At 48.6% G+C, this 20,664-nt stretch overlaps 1 protein-coding gene and 1 pseudogene across 3 annotated transcripts; both read left to right on the top strand.

Moving 5' to 3' along the window:
* Positions 2,736 to 18,077, top strand: CEACAM20 (carcinoembryonic antigen related cell adhesion molecule 20). 2 transcript variants are annotated; one of them, XM_013971435.2, is made up of 13 exons: positions 2,736 to 3,026; positions 5,236 to 5,301; positions 5,886 to 6,164; positions 6,861 to 7,154; positions 9,051 to 9,323; positions 10,937 to 11,212; positions 11,845 to 11,868; positions 12,071 to 12,185; positions 12,386 to 12,471; positions 13,501 to 13,562; positions 13,931 to 13,966; positions 14,735 to 14,857; positions 17,920 to 18,006. In XM_013971435.2, exons 1-13 carry the CDS (start codon positions 2,975 to 2,977, stop codon positions 17,971 to 17,973), a joined length of 1,740 nt encoding a protein of 579 aa, XP_013826889.2. In that variant the 5' UTR covers positions 2,736 to 2,974; the 3' UTR covers positions 17,974 to 18,006. The 2 variants fall into 2 exon arrangements, with proteins under 2 accessions (XP_013826889.2, XP_017918036.1); XM_018062547.1 differs by lacking the exon at positions 11,845 to 11,868 and having other exon boundaries at positions 17,920 to 18,077.
* Positions 18,737 to 19,236, top strand: LOC102169126 (annotated as a pseudogene). Its single transcript, XR_001296799.2, has one exon. The product of XR_001296799.2 is annotated as a 40S ribosomal protein S10 pseudogene (transcript).

The raw sequence follows: 20,664 nt of genomic DNA, 5'->3' as shown, positions 1-20,664 counted from the left end.
TTTTTTTTTTTTTTCCTAGTGGGCTTCCCTGGTAGCTCAGCGGGTGAAGAATCTACCTACAATGCAGGAGACCTGAGTTCAATCCCTGCATTGGGCAGATACCCTAGAGGGGGCCATGGCAACCCATCCCAGTATTCTTGCCTGGAGAATTCCATGGACAGAGGAGCCTGGCGGGCTACAGTCCATGAGGTCTCAAAGAGTTGGACGTGACTGAGCAAGCCAGCACAGTACACACAGTGATGGGTCAGTTTTGTGATACCAATACAGAAAACTTGACACAGTATTTGTACCTTTACAATGTTTAAAAATTAATTTATTTTCTTTATTTTTTGGCCATGTGGCATGCAGGATTTTAGTTCCCTGATCAGGGGTCAAACCTGTGACCCCGGCAGTGGAAGTTTGGAGTCTTAACCATTGAACCTGGTATTTGTAGCTTTTAAAAAGCACCTAACACAGTGCTTGGCATGTAGTGGAATCAAATAAGTCTTTGCTGAGTGAATGGTGGGGGGCAGCCCTAGGGCAGCAATACAGGTTGGAAGGTGAGCTGCGGTCACGCATGGAAAGACACAACTGAGTCAGCCCAGCCGGCTGAGACCGCTAGGAAAGGGTGTGGAGGCGAGAAGGACCTGGCTTTATTTTCACCTGTTGGAAAGAAAGTGGAAGTTATGCTATGGGAAGCACCCAGAAAGTCCCTCTTTCTTGTGGAACAGGGAAAGACAGAACCTTTATGGGGGTTGCGGGGAGGCTGGGTAGGTGGGGATTTAGGGAGAGAAAACCTTGTTCCTTATAAAGAGGCAAATTCAGGAAGCCTACTCCAGTGGCAGCTGTGTCCTCTTGGGTGGGGCGGAGGAGAGGAAGGAAGGGGGCCCCAGGTAGGTGGCACAGATCAGAGAAGGTCAGGAGAGGAGTGGGTGGGTGGTCAGAAGACTCAGATATTCCAGGAAGGACAGAGTAGATGGTAAAGACCTTGAGTGCTGACTTCTCTACCCAAGGTGCCCTCAGCCCAGGGAACCATGGAGTTTAAGAATGTACTGGAGTGATGGGGTCCCAAGCACTGACTGATCGAGGTGTGCAGGCGCTGTTCCCGGCATTAACTTGCTGGATCTTCACAGGCATTGTGTGCAGAGAGACTGTTGGTTATGTCCAGTCTGCAGATGAGAACACTGACACCCACGGGATGATATACCCTTCTCAAGAAACCACTGCGGGGGCATGGAGAGCTTGGACCACAGCCCCTGAAGAGGCAAAACCATCGCCGTCTTAAAGTTGAGGAAAGTGATGCCCGGACAGGGGGACTGGCATGCCCAAGGCCGCACAGCTCGCAGGGAGAGGAGCCAGGACTCCAGCCCCTGCAGTCTGGCTCCAGAGCGGGGTTGCTCAGCGTCAGGCTTCACTTGGAGCAGATCCTTGGTGAATGCTGTGGCGTGGATGGGACCCAAACAGGAGCGGCTGCTGTTGGAGGTGAGCTGAGATCGCTTTCCCCTGATGCCAAACTGCCCCTCCTGGCCTAAGTAATCACAATGGAGTGTTCTCAACCTTATCTTGAACCACCCACCCTCTCACTTCCTCTCTTCTGGAGCCACTTGAATTTTCTTTGTGCCTCCAACTCAGCACCTTCTCACATCCCGCTCCCTCTGCCTACCAGACTCACCTCCTGGCTCATCCCTGCATCCTCATCTCTGAGGCCGTCTCCTCCAGGAAGCCTCTGACCCTCAGGCTGGGTCAGGCACCCACTCTGGGCTCCCCCACCCCACCCCCACTCACTCTGGGTCATCACTGACTGGGGACAGGTCTGTCTGCCCTGCTGGACCTTAAGCTTGTGAAGGCAGAACTGGAGATTTCTTCTGTATTATTATATACTACTAGGTCCAGGAATCAGCCCAGAGGAAGAGTTTGGGGAACAGCTGTTATTAGGAAGGAATGAATGAACTGAAGTAAAAGAAATAGGTTGAAGGTAGTTCTCTGACTGGGTCGATTACATTCAATCTTGGTTTTCAACGTTCCCAACAGCATGTCTTACTCAAAGTGAATTTTTTTAAAAAGAATTAACACTCAGATACAGGGCTTTTTTTTTTTTTAATCCTCCAGGTCTCAGCTCAGATGTCCCCTCCTCCAAGAAGTCTTCCCTGCCTCCTCCCAGAAGGCTGAGTCAGGTACCCCTTGGGGCTATCCCCACCCAACTCCGGGCATCCCGCCCTTCGGACTCCAGTGTGTTTGTGACCAGGACTCCATATCACGTGTCACTTCAGTTCATTTTGTATTTCCAGGCAGCTAAGTGGTGAACTTCTAGAGAAGAGAATGGCAACCCACTCCAGTATTCTTGTCTGGAAAATCCCATAGACTGAGGAGCCTGGCGGGCTACAGGTCGGGGGGGTCAAGTCGGATGCGACTGAGCGCATGACTGAGCGCATGGTGAACCTGGCGCTGTTTTATTAAGCTCTGGATAACCAGGAGCCATCATTATTGACTTTATTGTTGTAGCTGTTGACCATTATAATCTCAGTTCCTGGTCCCTTTAACGCTGACATTCTTAAATTGCCCCTCCCTGGCACTGCTTCTCCCTGGCACCGCTTCTCCCTGGCAGCGCCCACACCCCCATCCTAGTGGGCCTTGAATGGGAAGAGGCGTAATTTTCAAGGGGATCCGGGGCCAGAGGGCGGGGCTTCTTCCTCCTTCCGCGCCTTGGGGGAAACCCCAGGGTTCCGGGGACATCGGGACTTTGGTTCTCCCCGTGCTGGGAGGAGGAGGAAAGTAAAGCCTGGGATAGAGGGCTGAGAAAGGTGCAGCCAAAGTTCCTCCCCTGCCACCCTCGCTGTCTGTCCCGGGAGCCACTGTCACCGAAGTGCCTGTGAGTCGGCAGCTGGGCAGAGGGGAAGAGAAGAGAGCTGGAGAGGCTGCGGACGGAGTGAGGACCGGGTCATCGTGCGGAAGCCGGGGAGATAGCTCGGCGCTCTCGAGTCGGTTGTCAGGACCCATGGAGTGCGCTGACCCACGGGGCCACCGCTGGGCAGGAATCCTGCTCTCAGGTGAGTGTCCGGCTCCCTTCAGGTGGGGAGGGGAGGGTGGGTGTGTACATGTGCACGAAAGAAACCCAAATAGAGACAAGAGAGAAACGGAGATAGAGGCAGGATTAAACACAAATACAAGAGGTTGACAGAGACCTCCCCAGCAGTCTAGTCCACGCGCCCAGCTCCCAACGCAGGGGGTCCAGGCTCAATCCTTGGTCAGAAAACTAGATCCCACATGCCTCAACTAAGACCCAGTGCAGCCAAATAAAATAAGAGAGAGACTGACAAAGGGGGGACAGAGAAAGAGACAAAGACATACATAGAGGAGCAGAGAGAGATGGAATCAGAGCCATAGAACCAGAGAGAGGCAAGAGGCAGTGAAAATTACAGTAGAAACTGTACCAGAGGGAAACACAGAGCAGACGGGGAGACTGAGGACAAAGAGCCAAAAAACTCCTCAGGGCTTCTCTGGTGGCTCAGTGGTCAAGAACCGCCTGCCGATGCAGGAGACGCAGGTTCGATCCCTGACCTGGGAAGATCCCACATGCTGCGGAGCAACTAATGCGGTGTGCTGCAACTGCTGAAGCCCGTATGCCCTAGAGCCCGTGCTCCACAGCAAGAGAGGCCACCACGCTGAGACGCCCGAGCACCGCAGCTAGACAGGAGCCCTGGCAGCAACGAAGACGCAGCACAGCCGTAAATGCACGCATGTTCAAAGTCAATTGCATTTAAAAAGAAAGCTTTTCAAGATACATACAGGTAAATAGATTCAGGGGAGTCGGGGCGGGGAGAGACAGAGAACCAGAGCTGGAGTCTAACAGACAGGAGTGAGACTGGCAACGAGAGGTTATGCCAGCCCTGAAGGGCACGCCAGGCTGCTCTGTCCCTCCCTGTCACCTGGAGTTTGCCCACATTCATGTCCATTGAGTTGGTGATGCTGTCTAACCATCTCATCCTCTGCCACCGCTTCTCGTTTTGCCTTCAATCTTTCCCAGCATCAGGGTCTTTTCCGATGAGCTGGCTCTTCCCATCAGGTAGCCAGAGTATTGGAACTTCCGCTTCAGCGTCAGTCCTTCCAATGCATGAGCCTATGGACTTGACCTCCAATAGCTGAGGATAGAGAACTTCAGATGCTTTTCCATTGTCAGTTATTACAAGCACAGGAAGTAACAATGACAATAATAGTAATAATAACTAAGTGCTAATAATAGTGACTAACACTGTGAACTGTCACGTCTGATATCAGACCTCACAATAACCTGGTGCGCTAAGTTCTACCGTTCCCCCCGTTTTGCAGTTGAAGAATCTGAGGCTCACAAAGAGAAAGCCCTTTGCCCATGATAATAGACAAAGTCCACTATCATTATCAGAGTCCATATTTGCTCCTAAGAGCCCTTGTCTTTAACCCAAATGAGCAGGGGATGGGGCAATGCTCGATCTAAACTGGGGTCATCTGAGGGCTGGAGAAAGGCATGGCTGCCTGCCTTTGTTAATTGGGCTGATGGTTAGGGCAAGGACAAGAGTTTCAAGGTCAGCGGCACATGGCCATAGCTGCTGGGGTTGGGCATCCTCACCTATGCCCACAGTCTCTGAACGTCCATAAAACTGTGTGCAGAATGGCCAAATGGAAAACCTAAAGCGTACGCTATCTATTTCCCTTTTCTCCCCTCTCTGCCTGAGGGCAAGTGGTTAATTTCTCCCATCAAAGATAACAGAAGAAGTTCCCCTTTATTGGGGGCTGGCTCTGTGCCCATCCCTGGACCAGAGGAACTGCACAGTGTTGAGAGCAAAGTCTTTAGGAACTGGCAAGCCAGGTTCAAGTCTAGCTTCTGATGCTTACTATCTGGTCTTGAAAAGTGACTTCAGTGATCTGAGCGTATGTTTACCTCTCAGTGGAAGGGAGAGGCATCTTCCATGGAACGAGCATCACTGGAGAGAGCACACTGACCCTCAGGGGACCCAGTTAAAATTGGTCAGTGTTCATTACCACTCACTCCAATCCTAAGAGGCAGACGATATTATTCCCATTTTAGAGCTGGGAAAACTGAGGCTCGGCGACAATAATACATGCCTCAAGTCACATAGCCAGGAAGTAGTGAGTAAAAGTTAAGCCTCTAGGGGTGGAGGGCCCCATTCATGACCTCAGACCTCCCTCCACTTAGAAAGACCACAACTGGACACCCCCAACGCACCTTTCTCCCTGAATGCCTCCTCTTTCTCCCTCCAGCCTCACTTTTGACTGTGTGGAGCTTGGCAGCTGCAGCCCAAATCTCCCGTGATGCCATCACCCAAAGTGAGAAGGATATTGTTCTGTCTACATTTGGGACCCCTTGGTTACCCCAAACTCATGGTAGATTCAGGGCACAGAAAACAAGGCTCTCATTCTGGTCTCTATCTCCACCCTCAAGTGCTCATCAGGGTTCCATGCCCAAAGTCCCAACGGGACAAACCTGATGGGCCCAGTCAGGCAACAACTGGTCCAATCGGTTGTGTTGGAGAGGGGGGCGGGGGTTGTGAAGGGGTGGCTGTCCTGGCTGGGGCTAGGGAAAATTGGTAGAGGGACCTGGTTGTTATCCCCAATACAAGCTTGACTTCTTTGCAGCCAGTAATAATTGACCCACCATCATGTCCCTGACCTTCTGTTTTATTTGCAACATCTCATTTACTGGGGGGGAGGAGACTTGAGGGTCCCAAGATCACACCTAGAATGAGAACTAGATCCAGCATTGGAGGCCAGTCATGGAGCTGAGGGGTGTCTGCCTGCAATTCCAACCCCTCCCTGTTTCTCGGGGTCCCTCTGTGACTGTATTTTGCTTGGTCTGTCCTTCACCTGTGTCTCCGCTTCTGTCTCCGCCTACTCTGTTTCTCCCTCTGTAGAACCTCTGGCCAAGCCCACCCTTTCAGTCAGCCAGGGCACAGTCATAGAGCACAGGGAAAATGTGACCTTCTACTGTGGCACCCCGGACGTCAACATCACCATCCGTTGGGTCTTCAACCACCAGCCCCTGCCATCCGATGAGCGCATACAGCTGTCCGCAGATGGCAAGACCCTCACCATCCTCACTGTCCAGCGGCAGGATGCTGGGATGTACCAGTGTGAAGCTTGGAGTGTCCGCGAGGTCAAGAGCAGTGACCCCACCTACCTGACTGTGTACTGTGAGTCCCTTTCCATTCCCCCCAGCCCCTCAGCAACACCCACTTCCTCAGTGATGTCATCCAGTCTCACAGCCTCACATATCATCCAAATGCAGACTTGTCCATCCTTGAACTCCAGACACATAGCTGTTTGACATCTCTACTTGGATTCTCCTGGGAACGTCCAATGTGACATGCCTAAAATTGAGCTCCTTAACTTTCGAATGTTTGATCCAAAATAATGCCTAAGTAGTCGTGAGGAAAGAGCACTTGCTGGCATGCTTTATGTTTTTATGTAGTTTTTATTTTTACTGCTCTGGGTGACAGGGGGGCTTCTCTTGTTGTGGAGCACAGGCTCTAGCGCACTTGGGCTCAGTAGTTGCAGCACAGGCATAGTGGCCCCACGGCATGTGGGATCTTAGTTCCTCGACCGGGGATCAAACCTGCATCCCTGCACTGGAAGGCAAATTCGTACCCAGTGGACGGCCAGGGAGGTCCCTTGCTGGCATGCTTTAGGCGTGTCTTTCAATCCTGGTGTACCCAGGGAGGCACGTGACATATCCTCACGGTCAGACTCTTAAACATCTCCTTTGTAATGGTTCCAGAGTTTGAGGGGAGAGAAGAGAAAAGTTCCTGCTTATTGAATGCCTGGGTCCCCCCAAGAGGGCTCTCTCACTGATGCTGTTGTTGCTGCTACAATTGTTCTTGCCCTTCCAGATGGCCCTGACTCAGTCACGATCAAGGTGGAGCCTGGTGTAGCCAACGGGGACACGGTTGAGGTGATGGAGGGCTCCAATGTGACCTTCTCGGCAGAAACTGTGTCTTACCCACAAGCCTCATATTCATGGTTTTTCCCCAATGACTCCAAGCCCATCACGAGCTTGTTCCTCAACATGAGCAATGTTACCATCCATGCCATGTCCAAGGAACACGAGGGCACCTACAGATGCTTGGTGTCCAACACTGCCACCCAGATATCCCTCGAGGGTACTGTCAAAGTCCACGTCCTTGGTGAGTCTCTTTCCCCCATTCCTCTCCTTTGTGTCTCTGAGAATCTGGGCTGCACTGACGTCCTAGGGCTTGAGGAGGACGGAGTGGAGTGGGGCTTTCCCTTGTGGCTGGTGGCAGACTGTGGCTCTGGTCACAGGGTAGGACCTGGGTCCTTGTTTGGCACATCCTCCAGAAGGCTTTGGAGGCTCTCTGTGGGGTGTCTGTCTCTTTATTCTCATGAAGTGTGGGAGGTGATTCTGTAAACATACAAATACTAACACAGCACTCACACACCCCATACACACATGGACACACACACATAACAATCACACATGCAGGGGACTTCTCTGGTATTCTGGTGGTTAAGACTGCACTCCCAGTGCAGGGGGCCTGGGTTTGATCCCTGGTTGGGGAACTAAGATTCCTCATGCCGCATGACATGGCCAACAAAAAAGAAACAGTCATGCATGCATCGCAGATACACACATGTGCACCACAGACACATACAACTCACACACAACACACACAACTCACACACAACACACACAACTCACATATAACACACACAACTCACAACACAGCTCACAACACACAGCTCACACACAACACACACAACTCACACACAACACACACAACTCACACACACCACACACGCACCACACACAACTCACACACAACACATACACACAGCATACAAAAGCCCATAATACACACACACGACATATAACATGTACCCAACAGACACACACAATACATGAAACACATAGGACATAACACAACACACACACCACACATACACATAAAGCCCATGACATGTGCATAGAAGTGCTCACGCACAGGCAAAGCACATGCACAGGACTCACAAAACACAGACACACACCTCAAATATGCAACAAACAATACCACAGACACACCACATATTCTCTCACAAAACACGTATACACACAAAACATAACATGTGCACAATAGACACCCACAACACATATCACAGACACTCGACATCCTCACACACAACACAGAAAACACCCCGCATACCACACGTTTGACACCCTCAACACGTGCGGAACACACACAGTACGTAACTGTACTTCACACATAGTAGTGACCTACCAGGCATGTAGGCATGTACAGACATGTGCTGTGCTTGTAAATACACAGGACAACATATACACAGAGCACGTGCATTACCACAGACACATAACATATGCCCACGCACAGAAGATGTATACACACACAACATGTACTCACTTGCACGCAAAGCACGTGTGTGTGTATATGTATGTATGTATGTACACACCACCATGCCTCACAGCCACAGTACTTGTATACACAACACACACATGTAGATGGACACAAAAGGGACTTCTCTGGTGGTCCAGTGGTTAAGTCCAGTCGTCAGCGCAGGAGACAAGGGTCCAGGCCCTGGTCTGGGAAGATCCCTCATGCCAGGGAGCTACTAAGTCCGTGTACCACAGCTACTGAGCCCCACGCCCTAAAGCCCGTGCTCCACAACAAGAGAAGCCGCCGCAACGAGAAGCCCACGCACCGCAACTAGAGAGCAGGCCCCACACAGCACAGCTAGAGAAAGCCCTCATGCAGCAACAAAAACCCAGCACAGGCAAAAATAAATAGACGCAAAGCACACACTCACACACAAAACTCATCCATATACCACACTCTCCATACACACAAAACCTGTAACACAGTCACATAATTGTCACACAACACACACTCATACACAAAAGACTTAGATGCACCACCCACACAGCGCAGTCATATGCAAAGCACACACACACACACACACACGCCACACACCACATAAACACACATCCCTGGGAAATCCTGTGGGCCCCATATGGGCAGGAGACTGGCATAGGGTGTCCCTGGACCCTGTCCCGTCTCTCTGTGTGTTTCCAGAAAGAGTGACCAAGCCTTATGTCATGCCCCCTAACCGGACTCTTGTGGAGCACACCAGCTTGGTGGTCCTGACCTGCCAGACCGCCCATGAGGGAGTTGGAGTCCGGTGGTTCCTGGGGGACCAGCTCCTCCAGCCCAGCAAGCACCTGGTGCCCGACAACTGGATCCTGAGCATCCATGGCCTTCGGCGGAATGACACAGGGCCCTATGCGTGCGAGGTCTGGAACTGGGGCAGCCAGGCCCGGAGTGAAGCCCTGATGTTGAACATCAGCTGTGAGTCGTCCCTAGCTTGGACCTTCCCCTCCTTCCTCCTCTCTCCCTTGCTGAAGTTCTTGCTTCCAGCCACTCATCCCATAATTATCAAACACCTGCTCTGTGACAGGCATGTCTGAGCAGGGGACAAGGCCACGTTCTAGTCGGGGGAGACAGACCATACACAGCTAAACAAGGGGAAATCCATGCTGTGTCAGATGGGACTAGAGGCAGTGAGAAAGACAGGCAAGGCTGGGAAGCTGGGGAGGTGTTGCAGTCCTGGCTGGGGTGGTCAGGAGAGGCTTCCTGGAGGAGGCGGTATGTGTACAGCAGGAGGTAGGGAGAGAGCTCTGCAGGTGACCAAGGGAAGTGAGTTCCAAGGCTGGGGAGGTGGGACTCTGCTTGGCCTGTCAGAGGAATCCCCAGAGGCCAAGATGACTGGAGAGATAAATTATAGGGAGAATGGAACAGAAGAAGCTGGGAGAGTGGGGGTAATAGACCACACAGGGTCCTGTGGGCCGTGGTGAGGACACTCGAGCTACAAAAGGCTCTGAGCAGAGGAGAGAGCGGATTAAACTGGGGTTTGCACAGAGTCTCTCTGGCCCTTGTCTAAAGGGTGGGAACAGGGGAGAGGGAGGAGGTGATGCAGTTGTTTTTGTCTGATTCCATGGAGAGGCAGACCCCAAAATGGGATTCAGTGGGATTATACATGCAAGGATTTTCTTAAGGGAATGCTCTTGTGCAAAAGAAGTAGGGAGGGAGCCTCAAAAAAGTGGGATTGCCCTCAGACCGAGGTACTTGGAGAGAGGGAGGAAGACAGAGTACAGAGTTGGTGGGAGCATGTAGACCACCATGGAGTCTAAGCAACGTTGTCAGGACTCTCGGGAGCCCAGGTCTCCCAGGAAGGGGTCTGCCTTACTTTCTCCAGCACTCTCAGGTACTGGCAGGGTGCAGCCCAGGAGAGGTCTGGGAGTGAATTGCGGGGTACTGCAGCTGGGCCCTTGGTCAGTTCCACTCTTAGCCATGGAGGTCTGTGAGGCATCCTCTCGTGGTAGCCACAGTCATCCATCAAAAAATGACGAGGCTGAGCCAGTGCCAGCTGTAGCGATCAGGCCATGAATATATTTTAAATATCAAAGTCACAGGGTTTACTGCTAGTTGACATGAAGCAAGAGAGAAAGGGAGGAGTCAAGAATGACTCCAAGATTTTTTTTTTTTGGCCTAAGCTACCATCAGAACTATAAGAACTATAAACATGTTGGAAGTTAGGGGCTACATGTCACAGGACACAGCAACAATTTCTGAAGCCTGAATATCTTATGAGGCTCCCTTGTTAGAATTCACTTTTGCAAGGGCAGGGGTTTTTGTTTCTGATTTTAATTTTGTTTTGTTTTGTTTTGGACTTTGCCCTTCCGTGTTGTGGATTACATTCTGCTTGCTCAGCACCTAAGGGATCTCTTGCCGAGCTTCCTTTCAGCAGCAGCTGGAAGAGCCTTTGACTCCCAGGAATTCCCTCAGTTAGAATTGAGAAGGGGGAGAAAAGAAAGCAGAACTTCACATGTGGAACTGAATGGGACAAAATAGGTTATCTCACCGGTGGAGGATGGGAGCATAATATTTGGCTCTGCACGCAGATGGCCCCGATCGAGTGTACTTCACCACAGGGTCGGAGACCCTGGTGGACACCACCATCAGTGCGAAGCTCAACTCCAGCATAACCCTGAAGTGTTGGGCTGAATCCCAGCCGGATGCTGAGTTTAACTGGACCCATGACAACACCAGTGTGTACAAAGGGGAGCAGCTGGTTATTGAGGCCCTGACTTGGAAACACCAAGGGAATTACAGCTGCACAGCCTCGAACTCTGTCACACTGCTGACCTCCTCTGCCTCAGTAATGGTCAGCGTCACAGGTGAGGGTCCAGGTGACTTTCTCTGATGCTGGCCTTAGCACTCTGATCTTCCCTTACTAAGGACTGGAGTGTGGCACTGACTGTCCTGCATGGGCGGGTTCCTAGTCCAGAGCTGTTGAATTCCAGCCACTAACACTCAGACTCAGGACTTCCCTGGAGATCCAGTGGTTAAGACTCTGTGTGCTTCCACTGCAGGGGGCAAGGGTTCAATCCCTGGTCAGGGAACTAAGATGCTGTATGCTGCAAAGTGGTCAAAAAATAGAAAAAAAAATTCGTGATCTCATTTCATCTTCAGAACATCCCTATACAGTAGGTACCATTTCCCCCACTTTGCAAATGAGGGAATGAGACTCAGAAAGAGTAGTTACTTTTGTCTGTGTCCACAGGCCCCCAGAGAGTCAAAGCTGACTCAGGTTTCCAGTTGCCAAAGCCCTTTGCTGTGATGACATATCTGATTCATCATCTTAATCAGTAACGTCATCACACCAACACTGACTGATCACTTTGCATGGGTCTAAATACTTCACCCACATTGAACATACCGAACCTTATATTTACTGAAATGAATACATATATGTTTAATCTTTCAGCAACAATATGGAGTAGGCTTCATGTTATCTTTCTTTTTACAGAAGAGCCAAAGGAAGCACAAAGAGGTAAGTAGCATGCCCAGGGTCACACAGCTGAGATGTGAACTTAGAACATTTGACTCCAGAAATGATTCTATTACTACTACAAACTTCTGCCTCCCAATGGCTGGAAAACAAATGCTCATCAAATGACAGTGGAGATAAAGCCCCAAGATTGGGAATGAGGTTGGGGACAGGGATGAGGTCCTGATTCTCTCTCCTTGCCCAGGTCACCGGTCATCCCTGTCTGTAGGGGCCATCATTGGCATTACCATCGGAATCCTGGCTGTCATTGCCCTGGCCATAGGGCTGGGCTGCTTCATACACACTGGAAAGGCCAAAGGGTAAATCTCAGAATGGGGTGGGGGATGTGGCCTGTGGAGGACCTACCCAGTAGGAGGGTTGCTGACCATGGTGCTGAGTGGTGCCTGTTGGGAACTGAGAAGGTTTGGGACGTTGCCCAAAACGGACATAGGATATGGGTAGAGCCTGTGGAGATGGGCAAGGACTAGAGGCATAGTGAACAAGGGTCTTGGGGTTTCAGGCTCTCAAGGAGAACAAAAGAGGATAACGTCTATGAGAACACGACACCCACTTCTGAAGAGAGTCAACCTGAAGAGCTCGATCGCAGTAAGTGACTCCATAGCTGATACCCAGGGCAGCAGTGAGGTCTGGAGAAGAGGCTGGTGCAGAGAGCCCAGGCTTCTGCTCCCAGCTTCACCCCTGGGTTACTAGGACATCATGGGCAAGCCCTGTAGTCTTGGACCCACTATGTCCCCATCTGGAAAATGGATGAGATCAGGGTCGAGAACTCTGAGGAGTTCTGCCTGTCCCAACAGCCACAACATAAATAACGACAACGTACTGCCATTCTAGTCTTTCTCGCTCTCAGAAAACTTTGTTAATGGATTGCTGTAAGCAGAGAGAGTTAATCATGACATGCCTCACTACTAAATTCAAAACAAGTCTCATTGTCCATCTCAATATAGTACCTCATGCAGCCTTCTCTGACCAAAGGCAAAACAAAACATCTTTGCTATATCTGGTCTAAGATTCTGGTAAGATGGGCTCCTGAAGCAGAAGTCCTCTGGAGACTGTCCAATTCAGCTCAGTTTTACAGAAAAGAAAACCAAGGCCAGGAAGGATATATGATAAACACAGGCTACAGAGGACCCTGGTGCACCTGGGGCTTGGTTTAAGACTTCTGCCCTCATCTGTGTCATCAAACAGCCTTATCGAACCCAGAATTTGATTTCCAAGACCTTCCCAGGTCAAGATCCTGGAGATGTGATGGGATAGTCCTGGGGATAAAAGAAGGAAGGTTTCTACCACATCCTTCCTGGGGATAGAAGTGCCCTGCCTGGACAAGTCGCCCCTTCCCTCATGCATGTGTGCATGCTCAGTCGCTTCAGGCATGTCTGGCTCTCTGCGACCCCATGGACTGTAGCCCACCAGACTCCTCTGTCCATGGGATTCTACCAGCAAGAATACTGGAGTGGGTTGCCATGCCCTCCTCCAGGAGATCTTCCCAATCCAGGGATCGAACCCACGTCTCCTGCATTGCAGGTAGATTCTTTACTGCTGAGACACTGGGGAAGCCCCTTCTTCCCTCATATCTCTCCCTAACTCCAGCCTTGGGCTGGCATTCACTTTCTTTAGACTGGCCCATGCTTATGTATGCCAATGTACCTGCCGTTCAAGGACAGATACCAGTCAAAAAGGTGGGTAATTCTCCAGAGGCACCCCGTCTACTCCCGTGACTCTCTGGCACTTCCCCAGCCCAGCAGGGCTGTTTTATGTCTCACCTCATGGGGTGGGGGGTGAAGTTCAGGCATGTTCTCTTAAGGATGCCCAGCCAGTGGTAGCTTGGGTCCCTACTTTCTCTGGGGATCTCAAGACCTTCCATGGCTTTTTCATCTCTTTTCCTTGTTTTCTTTCTCTTTTGCTTGACAATGCCTAACCTGGAGCCCCCTCTTGGAATCAGAAGAGATGTAACTGCCTCTGAGGCCTGAGCTATTTCCAAGAATTTCCAGGGGTGATCTTTTATCCCAGGCCTCAGGACCTCTTCACTATTTTCTTTCCCCCCCAGATGCTGCCAGTAGACCCTCCAGAGCAATTATATGAGGTAGGTTGGCCTTGCTTGATTTTATTAAAGAAGTTGCAAAGGAATACAATCTGAGAATGTTATATTTGACAAATATGAGAAATCATCTTGTCTAGATCTTTCACTGAGCATTGCTGGGCCAGGAATGGGAAGAAAGTGGCTCTAGGCCTCACAGGGAGCTGGGCTAGATTCCTTTTAAAAATATATTTATTTGTTTATTTATGGCTGTGTCAGGTGTTAGTTGCAGCACGCCAGGTTTTCGTTGCAGCGTGTGGGATCGTTGTGGTAGTGTGGTAGGTTTCTCTGTACTTGTGGCTCGAGGGCTCCAGAGTGCATGGGCTCAGTAGTTGCAGTGTGGGCTTAGTCGCCCCAAAGCCTGTGGGATCTTAGTTTCCCACCAGGGATCGAATCCACATCCCCTGCATTAGAAGGCGGATTCTTAACTACTGGACCACCAGGGAAGTCCCTGGGTCAGAGTCTAGGATTCTAGCTCCTGCGCGATGCTGCTTCCGCTTCCAGTGCGTGCAGCGGGGTTGCAAATAAGCTAATACCGGCCTCGCAAGTGACAGGATGCAAAGGAAGTTTTGGAGTAGAAGTTGCGGACGTAGCCCGGTGAAAAGGAAGAGTTCTGGTCCTAGAGCTACTTCTGCTTCTGATCCTTTGAGAGAACCTGGTTGGGAATCTCTTTGTCTCTGGATCTCTGAAGAGTGTGCGTTGGCACTTTCCAGACGCTGTGGTTCTAAGACAAACTGCTTGTGGACCCTAACTGATCTCTTTGTTCACTTGCAGCACATATCATCTTCCGCCATCCATGACGGGTATTCTCATGGCCCCAGGAAGCCATCCTCCAAACTGGCATTACATCCCTTGGTCCCAACTCCACAAAAAGAAAATGCAGAGTCAAACTATCAGGTATTTTTATGCCACACAGAGTCTTTGGACAGACAGAGAGCTGCCACCAATCTCCCTTTTCCTCCTTGCTAAAGAGTCTGTTAGGATAACCTATCAAGAGATTTCCTTTCAAAAATCTTTTCAATCCCTTTGCACCCCCTTCCATCCTATCACCTTCTGGTTCATTTCATTTCATTCCCTTCCTGTCCATCCATTTCACTCCATCCTGTGTTTCCATCACACGTATTTTCACTCTACCCGTTTAACTTTCTATCCATTTAATTTCATTTATTCTCATTTTATTCCAACTGGTTCCTCTCCAGTCCATTTCTGTTGTTTTTTCATTCCATTCCACTCCCTCTCACTCCATTTCTTTCCATAAAATTCCTTTTATTTCCTTTGCATCTCTTCTGTTCCTCTTCTTACTTCCCATTCCATCCCTTGTCATCGCTTCCCACCACTCAGTGCATCCCTGCGCATTCCATCCCCCTCCATTCTGCTTCATCCATTGTATCATGTGTTTTCTTTCTTCTTTCATTCCTTTCCATTCTTTCCCACGTCTCCCTATTACCTTTTCTCCCTTTTTGTTTTTCCTTTTTGATCCCACCTGTTCATCTCTTCCACATTCCATTTCTGTCTATTTTAATCCTGGTTATCACTTTTCCATTTCCATACCATAACTTTCGTTTATTACTCTTATTATTTCACTTTCATGTCATGATTATTTCATTTCCATTCTTCTCCTTTCTGTTCCCTATCATTCCTGTCCTTTCCACCCACGTGTTTAATCCACTCCTTTCATTCTGTTCCCTGCTAGTCCACTCCTTTCTAGGCAATGTCCTGTTTATGGTCATTTCCATTTGGTCAGCTTTCATTTCATTCCACCACATCCCATTTCTTCTCATTCTGTTTCTTTTCATTCCCTTCTTTCTTTCATTTCCTCTTCCTCATGCCTTCCCCTGCCATTCAGTTCTGTTTCATTATTTTCTGTTCCCTTTCATTGCATTGCCTTCCATTCTATTTCTACTTAAAAAAAATTATTTTATTGAAGTCTACTTGATTTACTTCACTAAGATAATGTGGTGTTATCTTCTTTACAGAAAAGTGATTCAGTTATATATATATATATTTGTATATATATGTATCCACACACACACACATATAATAGTTTGCATCTGCTAATCTCCAGCTCCCAATCCACCCCCCCCCACTCTTCTGTTTCCTGTTCATTCTTCTTAAATCCATCCCACCTTGTTGTACCACATTCCATTCTGCTCCATTACCTGACATATGAACCATTCTCAAAAGCTGTGAATGTCTAAATATCTTCAGGATGTTTAATAAGAAAAACAAACCCCTTGACAGTAGTTCAGGTTAATTAAAGTGGGGATTAATTGAGAAAACACTGAGGAATCTCAGGTAACCAATGTCAGAAATTACTTGTGGGCCTCGTGGGGATTAGAATCAGGAAGTTTTTCTCTCTTATGGCTGCTCATTTTTTTCAAAATAAGGAAAAGTATTTATTTGTGCCTTGTACATTTTAATAAGGGTGGTTGCTCATTTTTGCTGATCAATGAATTTGTTCCATTTTCCTTGGTTCAGATTGAATTCCTATGCAAGCTTCCTGGTCAGTGCTCCTCTATAACTTCAAATTATATATGACAACACCCTCTTCTACTGTGTAAAGGTTTCTAGGTTCAGATTCTTCAGAGGAGAAGCACAGTTGTTCAGGCCATTGTATGGATTGTGCTGACGTTTGTCAGCTCTCTAATTAGCTGTGAACTGGTACAAACATAGCCTCTTAGGTCCCTCTTTTCATCAGGATCTAAGAGAAAGGAGTCTCATTTGTTCCTTTTTATCAGTGGAGCAAAAGCTCTTCCACTAAACTTCCTCTTATGTCTTCTTGGGTCGGGATGCTGTCGTGTGGCACTTGTTGCAAGGAAGGCTGGGAAAATTAGCTGTTATCCTTCCCAGTCTCTCCAATAGAAGCAGGCAAGAGGGAAGATACAGGAGGAGTGTCAGGTCAGCCACCTCAGAGTCTGCTACCTTCTGAAGGGATGAGAGGAGCAAACAACGCAGAGGTTTGGAGTAGAGTGTTCTGAGTTGAGGAGCATCAAGGGAAAAGGTCCTGAAGTGAATGTATTTTTATCTATTGCTGCATAAAGAATTACCACAAGCTTAGCAGCTTAAAACAACACACATTTATTATCTCACAGTTTCCTGGATCAGGAGTTCAGGCAATTCTCAGATGGGTCTTCCGGAAGGCTGCAAAAAAGGCATTGGCCAAGTCTCAGGTCTCATCTGAGGCTCTACTGGGAAGGGATCCACGTCTGAGCTCTTATGGTTGTGGGAAGCATTCAGTCCCTTGCAGGCTGTCATAATGAGGGCCTCAGTGTCTTACTGGCTGTCAGCTAGAGGCTGCACTCAGTCCTTTCAGTGCTTTCCATAGGCAGCTCACAACATTGTATCTCGCTTCCTCAAAGCCAAGACAGATGTCACACTGTTATATAACAGAATCACATAATGTAAGCAGATACCTCCTGTCACCTTTGCCATATTCAAATGGTTAGATGCAAGTCACAGGTCTTGCCCTCAAGAGGAGGTTTGCATCAGGGCATGAAAACCAGGGGACTTCCCTGGTGACTCAGATGTTAAAGAATCCTCCTGCAATGCAGGAGACCTGGGTTTGAACCCTGGGTTGGGAAGATCCCCTGGAGAAGGAAATGGCGATCCACTCCAGTCTTCTTGCCTGGGAAATCCCATGGACAGAGGAGCCTGGTGCGCTACAATCCATAGGCTGGCAAAGAATCTGTCACGACTGAGGGACTAAGCATAGACACATGCATGAATACCAGGAGGTGAGGATTCTGGGGGTCACCTTAGACTCTGTCCTCCACAATGGGGAAGCAAAGGCCATCCCAGGTATGGAAAGGTGTCAGCATGACTGAAGTACAATGAGAAAGCAAGATTTTCGGCATTTTCAAGGTTGAGAAAAGAGAATGCCAGAGAGTTTGAGCCCCTACAGCAAGTAGCCCAGGAAAACCCACCAGAACTGGAACTCACCTCTTCTCTTTGTGTAATAGGCGCTTGTGAATCCAGAACACAACATCTACTGCCAAATCAACCGTCCCACCTAATGGAAGCAGAGATCCTTTCTCCAGAAATCCTGAAGAAGTCACGCTCAATCATATATTCAATGACGTTTATTACATACACATTATATTCCAGCCATTCTCTTTGCAAACCTTGTGACATTCTGTTTCGACGTCTTTTTCAGGCTCTAGACCCTAGCTCTCAACCAAATCTTAAGCTTTGGGCTCATGTTTCTTTAAAAGCAATAGAAACAAGTCAAAAGCCACCCAGAATTAAAGGACCAAGGTCTGATACCCAGAAGCTGGGGATGTCATAGTGTTTACTACATATATCGTTGATGGACACAGCAGGCAGGGAGAAGTGTGAGCCTGAGTCAGCCAGAGTGGAGCATGGGATGTACCCACGGGTCAGACAAGCAGTGTCTTTTCAAATCATGGTAGAGGATAAGGAGCAAGGAGCTGTTAAGAGATGACAAGAGAAAACACAGAATGAAGTATGGGAATGAGGCACCTAGGGAGGTGCAGGCACGAGATGCTTTGAATCCCAAGAGACTCAGGGATGGGGATGTGAGGATGAGATTTGCTAAAGGGAACAAGGAGTCCAGGATGACTCCCAGGTTTCTGGCCAGAGCAACTGGATGACAGTTTCTTCAGGCCACTTTCTGAAGCAACAGTGGGGAAGGAGTAAATCTGGGACAGAGAGAGAAATCAAGAATTTGGTTTGACATGTCAGGGATCAAGCAGAGCAGGCACATATTCATAACAGTCTAGGTAGCTCCCTTTCTAGCTCCAGCCCCAGACGCAGCAGCCGTCATGATGTTGATGCCCAAGAAGAACTGGATTGCCATTTATGCACTCCTTTTTAAAGAGGGGGTGATGGTGGCCAAGAAGGATGTCCACATACCGTATCACCCGGAGCTGGCAGACAAGAACGTGCCCAATCTGCACGTTTTGAAAGCCATGCAGTCTCTCAAACCACGAGGCTATGTGAAGGAACAGTTTGCCTGGAGACACTTCTACTGGTACCTCACCAACAAGGGCATCCTCCAACCTGTCCCCTGAGATTGTGCCTGCCACCCTGCACCACAGCCATCCTGAGACTGGCCAGCCACGGCCCAAAGGTCTATAGGGAGAGCGACCTGCAAGGCTCACACAAGGGGAAGCCGACAGAAACACCTACAGACGAAACGCCGTGCCCCCTGGTGCCGACAAGAAAGCTGAGGCTGGGGCTGGGTCAGCAACTGAATTTCAGTTTAGAGGTGAATTTGGTCATGGATGTGGTCAGCCACCTCAGTAAAGTTGAAAGAGATTGCTTTGTGTTGAATAAACCTGTAAATAGAAAAATTTTTTTAAAAAAAGTCTAGATAGAGCAGGGCTGGAAATATACATTGGGAATTGTCAGTGGGATTTGAAGTTATGGGGTTAGATGAGATCTTGTATCAGGGGTCCCCAGGACCACGCTCAGGCTCAATGATTTGCTGAAAGGATTCACAGGACCTCCAAGTTGTTATGATCATTGTTATGGCTCATGACAGCAGAAGGACAGAGAGTAAAATCAGCAAAAGGAAAAGGTACAGGTGGTGAAGTCTGGAAGAAACCATGTTCCTCAGTTTCCAGGAAGTTGACCAAGAACTAGTCCTTGGAAATAGGCTTTTTGAGGGAAATAGGTAGGGTTTGAGCAATTCAGACCTGCTGAATTAACCTTTTTCCCTACAGATCCCAAAGAGAGTAGATGAAGACAGAGATGAGTAGGGGCTGACAAACTACGCACTGGTCCCTCCAACATTTATAGTTTGAGGCAGAGGATTCAGCAAAGGAAAAGGACTCTCCTTTTTATCCTGCTGAGAACATCCTCCTTGCTTCCCCGGATATCAGAGAGACAGATTACACTCTCCCTCTCCCTTATCTTTGTCTTTGAAGCAAATGAATTCAAAACTTTGCTCTTCCATAGTTGTTGAGCCCTCACCCAACTCCTGGCCAATAGAACCTCAGTATGAAACTTGGGTCTCAGCCAATCCTCAAGCAACTGAGAGAGAAATCTCTGGGTTAGATGGTTATCTGTGTAGAATGAGTTTCTGTTCCTCAGGAGTAGCTATTCCAAAGTCTGTGATATTCAGGTTAGGTCAGGGATTCAGGTGCTCTTGCAAGTAGATATTACCATCTTATTCGTTTTTAAAGAAAAAAAAATGGCAAAACAGAAGACAAAGTCAGTTTTAAGCTACATAGTACTAGTGCTTTAATGTCTGAATATCTTGAAGTGAAAAAAACAATGAAAACAAAAAAGTGAACAGAAAAAAGATGCGATAACACTCCAAAAACCACATCGTGATTTTGTCTTATTTTACTAAATCTGTAGATCAATCTACAATATTTGACCTCTTTACAACACAACCATTGTAATGTAGCATTTGTATGTCTTTTATCTCAGTAGTTTCGAAGGCTTCTACTAATGTCTCTATATATTTTACTAAATTTATTTGTAGGGCTTTTTTTTGCTTCTCTTATAAATAAATGTGAACCTTTCTCTGTCTTTTTTAAAAATTATTTTATTTACTGGCTGTGCTGGGTCTTCGTTACTCCTTGGGCTTTTCTCTAGTTGTGGTGAGCGGGAGCTACTCACTAGTTTTGATGCGTGAGCTTCTCTTGCTGAGCGTGGGTTCTAGGGCCAACAGGCTTCAGTAGTTGCAGTTCCTGGGCTCTAGCACAGGCTCAATAGATACATTCCATGGTTTGTGG

This window comes from Capra hircus, chromosome 18 (assembly GCF_001704415.2).
Source record: "Capra hircus breed San Clemente chromosome 18, ASM170441v1, whole genome shotgun sequence".
NCBI classification, from domain to species: Eukaryota; Metazoa; Chordata; class Mammalia; order Artiodactyla; family Bovidae; genus Capra; species Capra hircus.
The sequence above is the reverse complement of the archived record's forward strand: the minus strand, read 5'-3'. Positions and strand labels throughout refer to the sequence as shown.